The sequence below is a fragment of the Sapajus apella genome, unplaced genomic scaffold, assembly GCF_009761245.1.
Source record: "Sapajus apella isolate SASKATOON/1434 unplaced genomic scaffold, GSC_monkey_1.0 scaffold829, whole genome shotgun sequence".
Taxonomy (NCBI): domain Eukaryota; kingdom Metazoa; phylum Chordata; class Mammalia; order Primates; family Cebidae; genus Sapajus; species Sapajus apella.
The window spans coordinates 7,131-26,177 of record NW_022437755.1 but is presented as its reverse complement, the minus strand read 5'-3'; the positions used below and the strand labels follow the sequence as shown (position 1 = coordinate 26,177).

At 42.3% G+C, this 19,047-nt stretch overlaps 2 protein-coding genes across 3 annotated transcripts in view; one reads left to right on the top strand and one right to left on the bottom strand.

The window, feature by feature from the left end:
- Positions 1-1,219: 1,219 nt before the first annotated feature.
- LOC116546385 (E3 ubiquitin-protein ligase RNF216-like) overlaps positions 1,220-19,047 on the bottom strand; it is a 24,882-nt gene continuing 7,054 nt past the window's right edge. The window contains exons 2-6 of one of the 2 annotated variants that reach the window (XM_032272655.1): positions 17,292-17,394; positions 16,015-16,179; positions 12,266-12,380; positions 7,338-7,477; positions 1,220-1,620 (exon numbers count right to left, since the gene is read on the bottom strand). In XM_032272655.1, the coding sequence (XP_032128546.1) occupies positions 1,561-1,620; positions 7,338-7,477; positions 12,266-12,380; positions 16,015-16,098 (399 nt within the window). In that variant the 5' untranslated portion in view covers positions 16,099-16,179; positions 17,292-17,394 and the 3' untranslated portion in view covers positions 1,220-1,560. Of the gene's footprint in view, positions 1,621-6,600; positions 7,478-12,265; positions 12,381-16,014; positions 16,180-17,291; positions 17,395-19,047 lie in introns of those variants that run through there. The other variant, XM_032272654.1, reaches the window with a different exon arrangement.
- On the top strand, positions 8,812-9,262 carry LOC116546386 (40S ribosomal protein S26-like). The gene has a single exon (XM_032272657.1). It carries the CDS (start codon positions 8,850-8,852, stop codon positions 9,195-9,197), a length of 348 nt encoding a protein of 115 aa, XP_032128548.1. The 5' UTR covers positions 8,812-8,849; the 3' UTR covers positions 9,198-9,262.

Here is a 19,047-nt window from a genome sequence, read left to right as displayed (position 1 = left end):
AGTAATGCACCAGGCTACTGACTCCTTTTATTAGGTATAGCAACTGATCCAATCACCAACCCATTTCTTTTCTTTCTTTTTTTTTTTTTTTTTTTTTTGAGACAGAGTCTCACTCTGTCCCCCTGGGCTGGAGTGCAGAGGCACGTTTCTCGGCTCACTGCAACCTCTGCCTCCCGGGTTTTTTTTTTTTTTTTTTTGAGACGGAGTTTCACTCATGTTACCCAGGCTGGAGTGCAATGGCGCTATCTCGGCTCACCGCAACCTCCGCCTCCTGGGTTCAGGCAATTCTCCTGCCTCAGCCTCCTGAGTAGCTGGGATTACAGGCACACGCCACCATGCCCAGCTAATGTTTTGTATTTTTAGTAGAGACAGGGTTTCACCATGTTGACCAGGATGGTCTCGATCTCTTGACCTCGTGATCCACCCGCCTCGGCCTCCCAAAGTGCTGGGATTACAGGCTTGAGCCACCGCGCCCGGCCTTGAGCCACCGCGCCCGGCTGCCTCCTGTGTTTAAGCGACTCTCCTGATTCAGCCTCCCTAGTAGCTGGGATTACAGGCGCCTGCCACTATGCCCGGCTAATTTTTGTATTTTAATAGAGACAGGGTTTCTCCATGTTAGCCAGGCTGTTTTCAAACTCCTGACCTCGTGATTTGTCTGCCTCAGCTGCCCAAAGTGCTTGGATTACAGGCATGAACCACCAAACCTGGCTCCATTCTTTCATTTATTTATTTTAGATTTTTATTAGAAATGGGATGTTGCTATGTTAACCTGGTTGGTTTTGAATTCCTGGGCTCAAGCAATCCTCCCATCTTGGCCTTCCCAAAGTGCCGAGATTACAGACATGAGCCATGGTACCCACCCACCAACCAATTCTTATACCACATTAGAAAACTGACCGGATGCAATGGCTCATGTCTGTAATCCCATAACTTTGGGAGGCTGAGGCGGGTGGATCACCTGAGGTCAGGAGTTTGAGATCGGCCTGGCCAACATGGTGAAACCACGACTCTACTAAAAATACAAAAATTAGCTTGGCATGGTGGCGCATGCCTGTAGTCCCAGCTATTCGGGAGGCTGAGACAGGGGAATCACTTGAACCCAGAAGGCAGAGGCTGCAGTGAGCCAAGACTGTGCCACTGCATCTCAGCCTCAGTGACAGAGCAAGACTCCATCTGGGAAAAAAAAAAGAAAATAAAAAAAGGTCACTATATGAGACTGGCAGATACCATACAGAAACCCTTCTTGCACTGCGGTTAGACATATCTCTTTCTTTTAACTCTAAATGATACCTAAGTTATCAACTTTTCTTTATGAGGCTATCTGATGAATGTCAGGTAATGATTTTTAACAGGAACATCTATTAACTTCCTTCAATTCTGATTTGGTGTGGTATAAGAGTGACTGTACTAGATCATGTATCTGACTATAACTTGGCAGAACTGCAAACTCAGCAGATCAACAGGAGGCTATCCGAAAACAAATTTGCCATCAAAAACGCGGACAGAACGTGGTAAAGGAAAACAGCCCATGAAAATTCCCAGAATAAACAAGGTGAGATTTCAAACTACCTTTTGATACTGTTCTTCATTCATCTGCAGGGCAAGCAAAAAGTCTTCATGCTGAAGAACAAATAAAGCACACGTTCAGACACAAATTTAGTAAAGATGACACTATTTAGTATTTATTTCCATAAACATAACTCCAGTGTTATCATCTCTTCAATTATATAGTTTAGCAGTTCAGAAAGTCACCTGGGAATAAATTTTAAGTAGATCAGAGAGCTAGAAAATATCAAACAATTTTTCTTAAGTATGAAACTGTAGAATAAGAGAAAAGGCTGAGACATAAAACACTTTGAATAGCAAAGAATGGCATCAACAAACAACAAGCTGAAAAGGTAAAAACTAAGTTTGGCCAGGTGTGTGTGGCTCACACCTATAATTCCAGCACTTTGGGAGGCTGAGGCAAGTGGGAGGCTGCGGTGGGTGGATCACCTGAGGTTAGGAGTTTGAGACCAGCCTGACTAACATGGAGAAATCCCAACTCAAGAAAAAAAATACAAAATTAGCTGGGCGTGGTGGCATGTGCCTGTAATCCCAGCTACTCAGGAGGCTGAGGCAGAAGAGCTTGAACCTGGGAGGCAGAGGCTGCAGTGAGCCGAGATTATACTATTGTACTCCAGCCTGGACAAGAAGACTGAAACTCTCTCAAAAAAAAAATAAAAATAAAAAAATAAAACAAAACAAAAAACTAAGTTTCACAACAGACTTCTTTGGCAAGGCTGTGTGGCAGTGGGCACTCTCACTTATTACTGGTGAGAATGCAAAGCAGGACAACCACACTGGCCAGAAGCTGGCAGAGTCATCAATGCCACTTCCAAGAGTCTAGCCCAAAGACGCACCCGGGCAGAAACAGGAAATGATGTATGCACAAATTTATTTATCATGGCACTATTTATAATATTGAAAACCTGGGAACAACCCTAAAAGTCCATCATTAGGTGAATGACTGAATAAACTGGGGTATTACATAAAAAAGTACACCAGTCAGTTAGTTTCAAATAGGAAACAGAAAAATCTCTATGAATTGCTGTAGAGTAATTGCCAGGATGCATGGTTAAATGAAAAATGCAGTTGTAGAAGAGTCTACCACCATTTGGGATTAAACTAAATTAATTTATTTATGAGACAGGATCTCACTCTGTCACCCAGGCTGGAGTGCGGTCGTGCAATATTGGCTCGCTGCAGCCTTAACCTTCCAGGCTCAAGAGATCCTCCCACCTCAGCTTCGCGAGTAGCTGGGACTACAGGTATGAGCTACCATGCCTGGCAAAGTCTGCTACTAACTGGATAAGAAAGATGGGTATACAAAAATACATATACATATTTGCTTTCGCATAAAATAAGGAAAGATAAACCAGAGACTAATAATAACGGTTATATATAAACAAAGTAAAGGGCCAGGTACAGTGGCTCATGCCTGTAATCCCAGCACTTTGGGAGGCCAAGGTGGGAGATCACTTGAGGTCAGGAGTTTGAGGCCAGCCTGGTCAACATGGCAAAACCCCGTCTCTACTAAAAATACAAAAATTAGCCAGGCATGGTGGTGCATGCCTGTAATCCCAGCTACTCATGAGGCTGAGGCAGGAGAACTGCTTGAACACGAGAGTCAGAGGTTGCACTGGGCTGAGATCCGAGATCCTGCCACTGCACACCAGCCTAGGTGGCAGAGCAAGACTCTGTCTCAAAAACAAAAAAATGCCAAACAAACAACAAAAAAAGGAAAGTGGGAGAAAGGGATAAAATAGAAGGTAGGTTTTTCTGAATATTCCTTGTTTTATAGTTTGGATTTCAGAACTAAAATTTTTACAAAATTAGGTTAAAAAAACAAACAAACAATTCTTGGCTGGGCGTGGTGGCTCACACGGTCAAGAGGTTGAGACCACCCTGGCCAACATGGTGAAACCCCATCTCTACTAAAAATACAAAAAAAATTATCCGAGCGTTTGGCATGCGCCTGTAGTCCCAGCTACTTAGGAGGCTGAGGCAGAAGAATCGCTTGAACCTGGGAGATGGAGGTTGCAGTGAGCCGAGACCGTGCCACTATGCTCCAGCCTGGTGACAGAGCAAGACCCCGCCTCAAAAAAAAAAAAAAAAAAAAAAATCGCCACCCCCACCCACCTTTTTTGAGATGGCGTCTCACTCTGTTGCCCCCAGGCTGGAGTGCAGTGGTGCAATCTTGGCTCACTAGAACTTCTGCTTCCCAAGTTCAAGTGATTCTCCTGCCTCAGTCTCCTGAGCAGCTGGGACTATAGACTCGTGCCACCACACTCAGCTAATTTTTGCATTTTTAGTAGAGACAGGGTTTCACCATATTGGCCAGGCTGGTCTTGAACTCCTAACCTCATGATCCACCCACCTCAGCCTCTCAAAGTGCTGGGATTTTTTTTTTTTTGAGACAGAGTTTTGCTGTTGTTACCTAGGCTGGAGTGCAAAGGCACGATCTTGGCTCGTCACTACCTCTGCCTCCTGAGTTCAAGCGATTCTCCTGCCTCAGCCCCCTCAAGTAGCTGGGATTACAGGCATGTGCCACCAAGCTGGCTAATTTTGTATTTTTAGTAGAGGCAGGGTTTCTCCATGTTGGTCAGGCTAGTCTCGAACTCCTGACCTCAGGTGAGGCCCACCTTGGCCTCCCAAAGTACTGGGATTACAGGTGTGAGCCACCACACCTGGCAGTTCTGGGATTACAGGCATGTGCCACTGTGCCCAGCCCCACCACCCTTTTTTTTTTGAGACAGTCTTGCTCTGTTGCCCAGGCTGGAATGCAGTGGCACGATTTTGACTCACTGCAACCTTGACCTTCCAGGTTCAAGTGATTCTCTTGCCTCAGCCTCCCATGTAACTGGGACTGTAAGTGTGTGCCACCATGCTCTGTTAATTTTTGCATTTTTAGTAGAGATGGAGTTTTGCCATGTTGGCTAGGCTAATGTTGAACTCCTGGTCTCAAGTGATCACCTGCCTTGGCCTCCCAAGGTGCTGGGATTACATGCGTGAGCCACCATGCCTGGCCAGAATCTTGTTTATCAAGTTAATGGCATAAGCACCAAGACTTATTTCAAGTGACTTTAAAATATTTTAGTTTTATATTCTCAGATATAATCTGACAAGAATGTTATTCATGTTATTAAGAACCAAGGTTTTTAGCATAGAGAAAAGAAAATAAAGTTAGCAGGGCATGGTGGTACATGCCTGCAACCCCTACACTTTGGAGGCTGAGGCTGAGGACAGCTTGAGGCCAGAAGTTCGAGACCAACTTGGGGAAACCTAGGCTCTACAAAAAAATACAAAAAAAGTTAGCCAGGTGTGGTGGCACACACCTGTAGTCCCAGCTACTCGGGAGGCTGAGGTGGAAGGATTGCTTGAACCCAGGAAGTTGAGGCAATAAGCCATGATTTCGTCACTGCACTCCAGCCTGGGTGACACATGGGGATCCTCTGTCAAAAAAGAAAAGAGAAAAAAGCAAAGAAGGCACTTTGGAGAAATTGTTGAGTCCAGGTCAGAGAAAGCAGAAGTTGAAACAAGGTCACCTTGCTGTGCCCAAAAGCAAGGATGTTGTCAGAGACTACTGGGGTCAGGTAAAGAGAGATTAACTTGAAGCAGTAGCCACTGGCCAGAGATGGGACAATGTGAACATTACCAAAAATAAATGACTACCATCAATTAAAATACAGCCACTGGCCAGAGATGGGACAACGTGAACATCACCAAAATAAATGACTACAATCAATTAAAATACATCCATCAATTTGCCAATTCTTTACTTATCTGATAAGATTAGTGATATTAATGAATGTGATTTTGTAACAGATGAATGAAAATAATAAATTCTAATTTCTGCTTAAAAATCTAGAATTTTGGTCAAAAATGATCACTTTATTTTTGAGAAAATGCCTGCCAAATACCTTATTTTGAATAATCATAGTTTTTCTGTCAGTCACTTTTTTCCAAGTAAAAAGTGGCCAATGCAGCTGATTTGTGGCTCAGTTGCACAAGCGCTTTCCTCATACTTGGATATAAGACAAGCTTCATATCCTGGGAAGTGGCAGAAGCATTTCATTTTATTACATAGAATATTAAAAATATGTTTTCAAGTGTCAAAATTTGGTAAAATATTTTTTACTGCTTTATCAAAGACTTTTTCCCCCCCTGAGACAGCCTTGCTCTGCCACCCCAGCTGGACTGCTGTGGCCTAATCACGGCTCACTGCAACCTCTGCCTCCTGATTCAGCAATTCTTGTGCCTCAGCCTCCACAGTAGTTGGGATTACAGGTGTCCACCTAATTTTTGGTAGAAACGGAGTTTCACCATGTTGGTCAGGCTGGTCTTAAATTCCTGACCTCGTGATCTGCCCTCCTCGGCCTCCCAAAGCACGCCTGGGATTACAAGTGTGAGCTACCTCGTCTGGCCTATCAAAGACATTTTTAGAGCCGGGCGCGGTGGCTCACGCCTGTAATCCCAGCACTTTGGGAGGCCGAGGCAGGTGGATCACGAGGTCAAGAGATCGAGACCATCCTGGTCAACATGGTGAAACCCCGTCTCTACTAAAAATACAAAAAATCAGCTGGGCATGGTGGCTCGTGCCTGTAATCCCAGCTACTCAGGAGGCTGAGGCAGGAGAATTGCCTGAACCCAGGAGGCGGAGGTTGCGGTGAGCTGAGATCGCGCCATTGCACTCCAGCCTGAGCAACAAGAGCGAAACTCCGTCTCAAAAAAAAAAAAAAAAAAAAAGACATTTTTAGGTGAAACTGGTATGTCTTAAAAATATAAGAGCATGGTGGTGAAAAAAACAATGATGATAAGAATGGCTCTGTGCCACTGGACTGATACATGCCAAGGTAACACCGCTTTTGTTCTGCTGGTACAAATTCAATACAGTAAAAAAGCAAACACAGTTTTCCTTGATCAACACAGGTGTGAACTGCGGGGACCCACTTATGTGCTTATTTTCTTCTGCTTCTGCCACCCTGAGACAGCAAAATCAACACACCCCTCGTCCTCAGTCTACTCAACGTGAAGCCCATGAGGATAAAGGCCTTCTCATGCTGATCTACTCTTCCATTTAATGAACAGTAAGTATATTTTCCTTATCAATTTCTTAGTAACATTTTTTTCTCTAGCTTACCTTATTGTAAGAATACAGCCTGTAATACACAAAACATACCAAACATGTTCATTGACTGTTATTAAGGCTTCCTGTCAACAGTTCAATTGTTCAAAGTTAAGCTTTGGGGCAGTCAAACAATATATGCAGACTTTCAACTGCATAGGGGGATAGCACTCCTAACCCTCATGTTGTTTAAGGGCCACTGTAATGTCTTGCATAGTTACGAGAGGTTTGACCTCCCAGACCTCCAAGAGTCTTGGAAAACCCAGGGATCTCTGGGTCACACTTTGAAGCCATTGGTCTAGAAGATACTTATTAAACAGCCAATATATACATTCCAGCTGACCTGCACATTTGATCCTATATTTAGAAAAATTTAAGAGAGAAATGGAATCTCTTTCTCCATTAGAGGTTGAGGGAGGAGGTGAAAAAGATACACAAAGCTCCAATTAAAATTTTCGATTTTCTAACATAAATCTGATTTATGAAACCACAAACATAATTATTATGACAAAACCCAGCTTTTTTTAAATTTTAAAAATGTTTTATATATCCAAGTTAATCACTCTCTAAAGAAAAGGGAAATCTTAAAAGACAGTTTTGTACTAACTAAACTCTGAGAGCAAACTAGAACCCCAGAAACACATCCCAAGACCAGAGCACATCTTCCTACCTCTGCCATCTCTTTGATTTTCTGCTCATAGAACTCCTGCTCTTGCTGCACAGCTGGGAGGAGAGCACGCCGGTCATAGGACCTACAATGTCGCCGCTTATTTTCCAGAAAGAACATCCTCTTTTCTATTTTTATGTCACCTAGAAGATATACGACAATGCAAAAGCATGCAGACAAGCGTGTGTTAGGAATCTGGACCACTCATGTCCTTTTTTCCGGGCCTCATCCTCCACCTTCTCTCTGGTGGCATGTTTCATGATTTCTGTATCACATTTTACCATTTGGAAAGACTGAGCTTCATACCATTTGCCAACCTACCACCCCTTCTTTGATCTTTCTGGTTTTTTCCCTCTGTTTATGCTCCAATTGGAAGGCATCTCCTGTCAGAAGCGCACTATGTGAATATACCACAATTTATTATCTATTTCGCTACTGAGGACATGGGTTTATTGTTTTGGGTTAGTCTGAATAGTGCTGCTTATAGCTATTTGTTGGTGAATGTATGTCCACAGTGTAGCTGGGAATTGCTTGATCATGGGATAGGATGACTTTCAGCCTATCAGAAAATAATACCAGTTTTCCATTGTACCTGTTTACACCCTTCCTCTATCAGCAATGCATGTGAGTTCCAGTCTCTCCATGTCCTTACCAATACCTATCATCAGTTTTTAATTTTAGCCATTCTGGTGGGTACAAAGGTGCTGAATGTTTTTCAATCATTTTTATTTTGAAAGCATTCAAATATATAAGGGGCTGAAGGAATAGAGGCTATATTCACCACAGTATATTATAACATGAGAATAAAAGCAGAATGACAACCAATATATAATTGATCTCCTCAGGTTTTGTATTTCTTTTGCTGATTTGGTAATTTATGATTTTTTTTTTTTTTTGAGACAGAGTCTTGCTCTGTTGCTCAGGCTGGAGTGAAGTGGCACATTCATAGTTCATTGCAGCCTCAACTCTTGGACTCAAGCGATCCTCCCACCTCAGCCTCCTGAGGAGCTCGGACTATACAGGCAGGTGCCACCAAGCCCAGCCAATTTTTTTGTATTTTTTGTAGAGATGGGATTTTGCCATGTTGTCCAGGCTGGTCTTGAAGTCCTAAGCTCAAGCAATCCACCAGCCTTGAGGCCTCCCAAAATGCTGGAATTATAGGTGTGAGCCACACTGTCTGGCCATATTATGTTTTACTAGAAAACTTTATCTCATCCAGATTTTCAATTTATTGGTCGTCATCTCTTGATGTTAACATTTATCATCTGGTTCCCAATATATTTTATTTTGATTCTCCTTTTCTCTTGCTCATTCTCACTAGTTTAAACTTTTTCTTCAGGAAACCACTTTTTGGGTCCTGGCACAGTGGCTCATGCCTGTAATCCTAGTACTTTGGGAGGCTGAGGCAGGTGGATTACCTGAGGGCAGGAGTTCAAGACCAGCCTGTCCAACATGGTGACACCCCGTCGCTACTAAAAATACAAAAATTAGGTTTCTCTGCTGCGAGCTTCCAAAATGACAAAGAAAAGAAGGAACAACGGTCGTGCCAAAAAGGGCCGCGGCCATGTTCAGCCTATTCGCTGCACGAACTGTGCCCGATGCGTGCCCAAGGACAAGGCCATTAAGAAATTCGTCATTCGAAACATAGTGGAGGCTGCAGCAGTCAGGGATATTTCTGAAGTGAGTGTCTTTGATGCCTATGTACTTCCCAAGCTCTATGTGAAGCTACATTACTGTGTGAGTTGTGCAATTCACAGCAAAGTAGTCAGGAATCGATCTCGTGAAGCCCGCAAGGACCGAACACTGCCACCCCGATTTAGACCTGCGGGTGCTGCCCCACGACCCCCACCGAAACCCATGTAAGGAGCTGAGTAAAAGATTGAAGACAACTATTCCCTGGAGAAAAATAAAATGGAAATTGTACTTGATATTGCCTTATTAAGTGTATCTGCGCCAGATAGGGTGGGGATTTTGTGTGTGTTAGACCAAGTGTGAAATAACAAGTAGTATTTTCATGGGGAAGAAAGCTTATTTATGTAATCAAATTTTTGTTGTTGTTGAGGGGGAAGGGTGGGGAATGGAATCTTGCTCTGTTGTCCAGGCTGGAATGCAATGGTGCTATCTCAGCTCATTGCAACCTCTGCCTCCTGGGTTCAAGAGATTCTCCTGCCTCGGCTTTCCAAGTAGCTAGTATTAGAGACGTGTGCCACCACACCCAGCTAATTTTTTGTATTTTTAGTAGAGGTGGGGTTTTACTATATTGGCCAGGCTGGTCTGGAACTCCTGACCTCAGATAATTCACCCCTTAGGCCTCCCGAAGTGCTGGGATTACAGGTGTGGGCCATCATGCCTGGCTATTCATTTAAATTAAATCTTGTTTGCAGTCATGTTCTTGGCCTCACAACTTGCATATCTGTGTGAAATAAAAAGTTTAGGCATCTGTGAAAAAAAAAAAAAAAAAAAAATTAGCCAGGCATGGTGGCACACACCTGTAATCTCAGCAACTCGGGAGGCTGAGGCGGGAAAATCACTTGAGCCCAGAGACGAAGGTTACAGTGAACAAAAATCACGCCATTGCACTCCAGCCTGGGTGACAGGAACAAGACTGTCCACCCCCCGTAAAAAAAAACCAAAACCCAAAACCAAAACCCCACCGTTTTTGGTATTATAAGAATAGAAACGCATATATTTGGAGAGTAAGCTTTGAAGTCAGATTCCCAGGTTGGCTACTTGCTATGAAATATCTTTCAAGTTACTTAACCTCTCTGCGCTTCAGTTTTTTCTGTAAAATGATAATAACGGCACATACATATCACAAGGCTATTTGAAACATAAGTTAATCCATTAAAGCACTTGGAAAAGTGACTGGTACATATTAAGAACTCAATAAATGTTAATTACTATAATTATCAATGACATAAATTAAAATTTTTTTCACCTTCTATTATTTCTTTCGTCTTTACTCAGTTCTTTTTGTAGTTTATCATGTTCAAGTAGTAAGAGTTATTTTCAATCCTTTATTTTTAAAATTAAATGCAATTAAGTCTATAAAATTTCCTCTAATGCATTTTCCTGCATGACCATAAAAAGGACAGAGCAGGGAGAACTCTGTTTCACTCGAGTCAACCAATTATAGACCAAAGAGCAGTACTTAGATAGAAAACAAACTGAAAAGGAGAAAAATGGGATTCCTGGAACAGATGAGGGATTCTTAGCCCATGTCCTTATAAAAAGCTGTTAAAAAAGGCTAAGTATGAGTCATAAACATTAAATTCCTAATATAAATCAAGCATATTTTCTATATCATACTTCCAGGGTCCTTAAAGATTATCTGATAATGGCAGGGCGTGGTGGCTCATGCCTGTAATCCCAGCACTTTGGGAGGCTGAGGCTGGCGGATGACCTGAGGTTGGGTGTTCAAGACAAGCCTCACCAACATGGAGAAACCCTGTCTCTGCTAAAAATACAAAATTTAGCCAGGCATGGTGGAACACGCCTGTAATCCCAGCTACTCGTGAGACTAAGGCAGGAGAACTGCTTGAACCCGGGAGGCAAAGGTTATAGTGAGCCAAGATCGCACCATTGTAGTCCAGCCTGGGCAACAAGAGTGAAACTGTCTCAAAAAAAAGATTATCTGATAAGTACAATTTAAGAATCAGCATCTGTATTAAAGTGCTATTCCTAAAACAAGGGACTGAACCAAATAAAATGAAGTTTACAGGGAAAAATGTGAGATGCAGCAAAACCTAGAGGTGCATGACTTGACAGCAATGTGGGTGCAAAGACCAAGGCTGAATATGAGCAGACCTCATGTGGAATATGATGTCCCGTCTTGTACACCCCAACTTTCAAAAAGACCCTGACAAGCTAGAGAAGGGCACACAGGGAAGGGGAGAAGGGCAGTCAGGCTGATGAAGGGGAAACAGCCAGAATCTGTCACTCCAGATTCCACCACTGTACAGTGGTAGAAGGCAAGAACAACAACCATGGCAGGACATTTGAGGAAAGTATATACTGACTTAATATAAAGGAAGAACTGTCTAAAAGATAGAGTTGACCAACAAGGGAGTAAACTATCTTGCAGAGTAGTACTTTCTCCACCACTGAAGTCAGACACAAATGCTGTATGGCTACGCCCAAGGATGCCTGTTGTGACCTCTGGGTAAATTTGGCTGAATGAAAACCCACCTGCATACTGTCCCTAGTTCTACATTCTGCCACAGGCCAGGGAGAATGTCATGTTAGCAGAGCACTGCTGCACAGTTTGGCTTAGCAACCTCAGGAGTCATAGCCTAAGGGAATTTCTTTTAGCTACTGAAGAGTTCATAGTAAATTCAAATTCTTTCCAACTTTACAGTTACCCAAGTTTCCACTTAGTCATACCTGAAATCAAGTGCAGTAATTAAGTACACATGTAACAGAAACGCAAGAGAAAAGGAAAGGGAAATGTTCCTGTTTATGGCATGATCTCTAGAAAAAGTTGTAGTAAACTCCTTTACTGGGTACAAGCAACTCAGATAAAATCTGTTATAATTCTCTCAGGTGCGTAAGTGACCCTCTGCAGTAAGCCCTTATGCATAAGTCCGGGTAGTTTTTATCTAATAATACAGCCAATTATCATCAAGCCTTCAAGACCAGTTTTTTCCCCCAAGCTTAACAGCATACCCAAATATCTTCCCACACATAAATTTTCTAACAGCACACAAATTTTTTCTGTCATAGTTTATCTTAAGTACAAAGAAGGAAGCCAACAAGTGCAGCCACTTTCTAAAAATTCTGATGTGCTGTGAAAGTAGTCCCTGTCAGTCACTCCTTAGACTGGCCTGGTCAGATGCTCGGCAGACACATGCAGCATGGCTTCCTTCACTGTCTGTGGGAAGAAAAGGTACAGCGTTGCAGCTACACACTGCCAGCAACATGGTTTGCATTACCTTGTTCAAACTTGAAATCAATGTAAGAATACTGATTCATTTCTTTTCTCTTCTTCCTTTTTCCACTGGTTTCTGGTGATAGCTCCTGCCATTTTTTAATGGCATCGGAAAAGGCCTACAAATTGAGAAAGGGAAAGGTTACCTCTATAAATGGAAAATAATACTTGAAACAGGCAATCCCCAAATGCCATTTAACAGTTTCAACTTTCTTCCCAGCATGGCTAACAAGAATAGGCAGTGGCAGCTGGGTGTGGTAGCTCATGTCTGTAATCCCAGCATTCTGGGAGGCAAAGGCGGGTGGATCACCTCAAGTCAGGAGTTCAAGACCAGCCTGGCCAACATGGCAAAACTCCGTCTCTACTAAAAATAGAAAAACTGGTCAGGCGTGGTGGTGCATGCCTATAATCCCAGCTACTCCTACTGAGGCAGGAGAATCACTTGAACCCAGGAGGGGGAAGTTGCAGTGAGCCGAGACTGCACCACTGCACTCCAGCCTGGGTAACAGAGTGAGATTGTGTCTCAAAAAAAAAAAAAAAAAAAAAAAAAAAAAGGCAGTGGCAAAATAAATAGGCAGCATTTCATTATTTTCATTTCTCTGACTTTCATAAATTGGTACAGTGGTGGAAGCAAAACACTGACAGGTTAAAAAGTGACTAGGGAAAATAAAATCTGTTGGCTGGGTGCAGTGGCTCATAGCTGTAATCTTAGCACCATGGGAGGCTGAGTGGGGTGGGTCGTTTGAGCTTAGGAATTTCAGACCAGCCTGGGCAACATGGGGACACCCCATCTCTACTAAAAATACAAAAAAACAGCCAGGTGTGGTGGTGCACAGCTGTGGTCCTAGCCATTCAAAGGCTAAGGAAGGAGAATCACCTGAACCTGAGAGGCGATGCTTCAGTGAGCTGAGATGGCATCACTGCACTATATCCTGTCTCAAATAAAACAAAACTGTCCAAGCTGTCCTTGCATAAGTACAGGTTAAAATCAGATGATAATGAGCTGGTGAGTTCCATACTACAGGCAAAACTTCCATGTTGTTTCTCTGGTCAATGCTCCTCTTCACTTTCCCCAAATCTGCTTCTCCCACACTCTTCTCTGCATGCATCTATATCCACCCCACCCTTCAACACCATGCTGGAGTTCAAAATCCTCCCACTAGTGAGGATTCCTTTTCTTTCCTACCTTCAGCTTCTCCCTCTTATATTTTTCTTATCAGCATTTAAATGTGCTCCAGTCAGGCCAGGTGCAGTGGCTCATGCCTGTAATCCCAGCACTCTGGGAGGCTGAGATGAATGTATAACCTGAGGTCAGGAGTTCGAGACCAGCCTGGCCAACATGGCAAAACCTCATCTCTACCAAAAAAATTACAGGCACCTGGTGGCAGGTGCCTGTAATCCCAGCTACTTGGGAGGCTGAGGCAGGAGAATTACTTGAACCTGGAAGCTGGAGGTTGCAGTGAGTCAAGATAGCACAATTGTACTCCAGCCTGAGTGACAGAGTGTGACTCTGTCTGAAAAAAAGAAAAAAAAGTGCTCCAGTCTTTGCCATCCTAAAAAAATGGAAATACTTTCTCCCTTGATCTCATCCCTCTTTCAATGCCAGCCCCTCTTTCTTCTTCGCCTCATTGTAGAGCAACTTATCAAAGAAGGAGCTATCTGCTGCTTCACTACCTCACATTCATGTACACAAGCTTTCCAGCTGTCTCTAATCTGGCATCTGCCCTGTCTTTGTACTTACTCATCCATGCTTATTATTGAGTGACCAAGTCCACCATCTGCATTCTAGTCCTCATCTAGTACAAACTCTTAGCAGTATTTAATAACGTAGGCTGGGCATGGTAGCATCCCAGTGCTTTGGGAGACTGAGGCAGGATTACAGGAGTTCAAGAACAGCCTGTGCAATCTAGCAAAACCCTGTTTCTACAAAAAATAAAATAAAAAGATCATCCAGGTTTGGTGGTGTACATCTAATGGCTTGAGCCCAGAAGGTCAAGGTTGCAACAAGCCATGATTGTGCCAGTGTACTCCAACCTGGGTGACAGAGAGAGACCCTGTTTCTAAATAACACTAATGATGATGATGATGATATAGGCTGCTCCACTCTCTCAACTTCCCCTCTTCCTGTATGCCTGTCTCCTCTGCTTGGTCTTTATATGTCAGGAGTCCTCTTTTCTCACCTGATATCTCTGAGTACCTCAATCTGACTGGTGAGATTATTTTTCATATGCTGATGACTCTCAAAGTCCTATCACCATAAAACTCAAGGAGATACCGAAAAAAAAAAAAAAAAAAAAAAGACCCATCTATCTACTCTCTATATTTTCCAAACTTTTTAGTCCAATTCAGTCTCCCAATGAATTATTTTTACTCACAAGGCCCTTCTTAGCACACTGGCAACCAATGTTTCCCAGACGGAATTCACGATTATTTCCCTTCAAACCAGATTTTTATACTAGTCCCCAACCCAATAAATGACACTAACATCTTCCACACCCCCTTTCACCAAACTCCTACTTGGGTCTGTGATTAAAGGTCCCTCGCTCAGGGAGACCCTTGGTCTACCTTAGGTTGTCACCTGTTTTACCCTTTCAAAGCCCCCTCTATTTTTCTCTCAAAGTCTTTTTTTGGCCAGGTGCGGTGGCTCACACCTGTAATCCCAGGACTTTGGGAGGGTGAGCTGGCAGGATCACCTGAGGTAAGGAGCCTTACCAGCCTGGCCAACATGGTGAAAACCCATCTTTACTAAAAATACAAAAATCAGCCAGGGGTGGTAGTGTGCATCTATAGTCCCAGCTACTGAGGAGACCGTGGCCGGAGAATCTCTTGAACCAGGGAGGCAGAGGCTGCAGTGAGCCGAGATCGTGCCACTGCACTCTAGTCTGGGTGACAGAATGAGACTCTGTCTCAAAAAAAAAAAAAAAAAAAAGGTGGAAGGGGCTTGGCCTAGACCTCAGCATGAGCCACATAGTCCTTGGGTCTTACCTTCCTACAGGTAAGACCCAGAGATAACCACTATGATAACTCCACATTTGTTTGTCCTTTGGACAAAAGAAAATCACAGTGTTTGCTGAGAAGCACAAGAATTTCAGCAAGAGAAGAGAATTTAATGGCAGTAACGGTGACCAAGAGGAGTAAGCCAAAGTCTCTGCTGGTGCATGGGCTCCTGTTCTGGACACAGCTACAAAGTGGGCACTGTGTGCTGCGTTTCACGGGAAGACACATGTCTGTTATCCACCACAAACCAGCACCCTTCTCGCCCTTAAGAGGCCTTTAAGTGCTGTGTATTTTAGGATCCTGGGGGCAAAGTGCTGGGAGCTGTCAGGAGCTGCCCACTTCTTCTGAGGGGGTACTGCTGAGTTCCCGAACTCTTTACAGACCTTACGTCATATCACTGATAACTGAGCCACCTGGGGGATGGATGGTAGTGTGACTTGTCCCAAGTGAGAAAGCAAATCAGAAAGGAGCAAGATTAGAACACATCTTTCATACTCCTGCAATCCACAGTAAAATATATTACCCTCTGTGTTTTTATGGTCAAACCAGAACTTCTCTGCTTCTCATCTATTATTTCTTTTCATTTAGCCCTTCCTGATCAGCAAATACCTATCTACTTAACTTCACCTTAACAAATTCCTTAGCTCTCTGCAATCATAAACCATCACAACTTCTACAAGCTGAACTGTTCATTCTGTTATCATGGGAAGATGTAGTCAAGAAGTGTGACACCAACAGGAAGACCAAGTAGAGCACCTTTCGGGTGATGGCATAGTGTCCTTTAAGCTCATGCAGGGCCCACTTAATGTCCTGACTACTGAGCATTTTGAAGTCAGCCATAAGGAGGTCGGCGGCTTGGATGAAGCAGCGCTGGTCTAGAGGAGTCAACTTAGAATAGTCAAAAAAGTCTATTTTAGGCAACTGAAATGAGAGAGAAGCATAAAATTAGAGGCCAGACAGTAAATTTCTCATGTAGGGAAAATCATTTTAAGAATTACATGTAGAAGAAAATAACCTAATTTTTTCCTAATTAATCTCTAAGAAAGTTACCAGCCCTATAAGAGAGATGAGAAAATGGTGGCTCAGAGAGGTTAAACAAACCTATCCAGAGCCTACAGACTAGTTTTACTAGTTATAACTCGTGAAGAAATATAGTTGGGGATTTAAACCAATCTTTCAGCCACCTTCTTTCCATAAAATATTTACAAACAACTATTTTTTTTCCTATTATAGAACATACAAAAGAGATAGTCAAAGAATTTGTGTGGAGTTGGAAGATCAAGCAACAGATCGTAATAAAGTTAGTTCTCAACCATACTTTACCATATAACACACTAAATGCCAGCTTAAATCACAAATAATGACAATGATTACAGTTTTTAAAAGCCAAACTGTTTACATCTTGATATGAGATTTGGGTTAAACAGGTGAATACACTGTATACAAATCTCACATCAAAAGAAAAAAAGAGATTCAACTCTAGGCAATGATATGTATGCTGAAGTATTTACAGAGAAGTGTACTGATGCTTCTGCAACTTACTCTGAAACACATTTTAATGAAATGAAACATAACAAAGATGTGCTAATGAACAGACAGATGACATAGGTATGATAAAGAGGATACAGTAAACTGTTAACTTTTTAGTAGTACCGGTGTTGGGTATATCGGTAATCAACGTAAAAGTTTCAACTTTTCTTAAGGTTTGAAAATTTTCATAATAAAATGTTAGAATCCTAGCCAGTTCTTGTTTAGCTTTAGGAATTTGCTTTGTAGGATTAAAGATATGGAAGATTCGTTTAATCCTTTGTGGGAAAAGGAAGATAAGAATTACATGGAGAGGGAGGAGTTAAAGACAGAATTCAAAGTGGCTCAGATTGGGAGATCCCACTGAAGTATAGATATATTCTGAAATCCTATATCCCTCTGCTAGTCTTTAAAAACTTGTCCCAACAAAGCACTTTCTTCCCACAGAGATAGCAACAAAAAAAGCAGGGCATTTCCAGGTAGCAAGACAAGAACACAACACTTGCCTTTGTCTCATCTTGGCTGGCCAGCAGACTGCTACTGGGATTTATAATGATTCTATCTTCTCTCTTTGGATAATCTGGATTTTCCAGAAGAAAATTACAAAGTCTGCAAAAACAAATGATGTTACTTTCACACTGCTTCCAAATTGCTTCCTACCCGCTGCTTCAAATGCAATGTCTGAAGAATAGAGTCCCTAGTCACACATTACAACTGGCCTATCAAGAAATTAAGATGTTGGTAGCCCAAAAAACTAAACAAATAAACAACTGCATTGAATTCCTATCTTTGGGAAAGATAAAAAATTTAAAAAGCAATGAACATACTGATGAAAACAAAATCCTCTTATCTATCAGTTGGGTGTTGATGTAATGAAGTCACTGAAACTATTAATTGGAAAATTTGTAAAAGTAGCTACTGTTTGTCGAGAAAACTATGAACAAATAAGAAGTGGGAAACTGTGTATTCACATTTATAATAAAAAATAGTCTGTTAAGAGATGTAATAAATAAATGAAATATAAAAGACCTTCTGTTAATTCATTAATACTTTTTATACCCCCACGGTGACATAAAACTCTATGGTAAGATAAAGCTCTATGAGCCATCTGAGTTACACTTGGTTTATTTAGCTAACTGCTAAACCAGACTGATGACTAGATCATGTTTTCCTATGAACAGACTCTCTTCACAACAAACCCACTAGCTTTTTCTATTATCATCGTGAAATACTTCCAAAGTAAGGATATACAGTGTGAGATAACACACAATGATGTATCACCACCCAGACCTAACAAATATTAACCATCCAGGCTCTTCACAGTCAAATCAGACAACCACCTTGGAATGACTACACAGTAGTGAAGACAGAGTGGGTGGGGTGCAGCTCCAGCCACATTCAGCAGCAAGGAAGCTTCTTTGCTCAGAGGGTAATGGGAACTTCCTCTTTTCTCTACTTCTTCCTCCTACTCCAGTAGATTCCTACGATGACCCCCCCCCAGGTGTCACACCTGCAATTCTCACACATCTCCCTTTTTACCAGTTCTCTTTTGCCAGATGTCAATAGTAAGGCCTATAATAGTAGGGTAGGAGGTCTGACAGAAAAGCCGGGAGAGAAAAAGTGCCCAGCTCCAGCTCCTTTTCTCACCCAGGTGCCAGTGTTTGGGGCATGGTTTGGAAAAGTTCATTTATTCTGCAACCCCTGCCAGGGCCCCCATGTCAAAGCCCTCTCCCTCATCCTGACATCTCAATACATTTCCCTTTGTTGTTATTTCCAGGAGTCCCATATGCTTTTTATCTCTAAGCTCCCACTTTCCCTACCACCACAGCCTGCCCAGTCTACAGAACACAACGTCAGAGGCCCAAAGAGGGAGAAAAAGTAGCATCCTTCTCCTATTACAGAGACAAGAATTCTGAGTACATTTTCCTTTAAAACCACTGTCATCAGTGGTAATTCTGTCCTAGAATTTACTAGTGTGCACTGAAGTTACGCAAATCTTTGAAGGCCGACCTGAGAATTAGCCACCAGCAAAAATCCCGTCTGTGGGGAAAGGCCCGAGTTCCAGGCAACTCATTACGTGTGCATATTCAACATGGTTACAAACCAGACACAGACTAGCTTTAAAATTGTCTGTTTTTATGTGTTTTCTCAAGTACGTGATACATAAGTACACCTCTATATGATATATAGGTGGAATAGTAGATATGATTTCTTGAAAAAAAAAAAAAAAAAAAAAAAAAAAAAAAAAAAAAAAAAAAAAAA

Coding starts and splice junctions, on each gene's coding strand:
- LOC116546386 (XM_032272657.1), top strand. CDS start 8,850: ATGACAAAGAAAAGAAGGAACAACGGTCGTGCCAAAAAGGGCCGCGGC.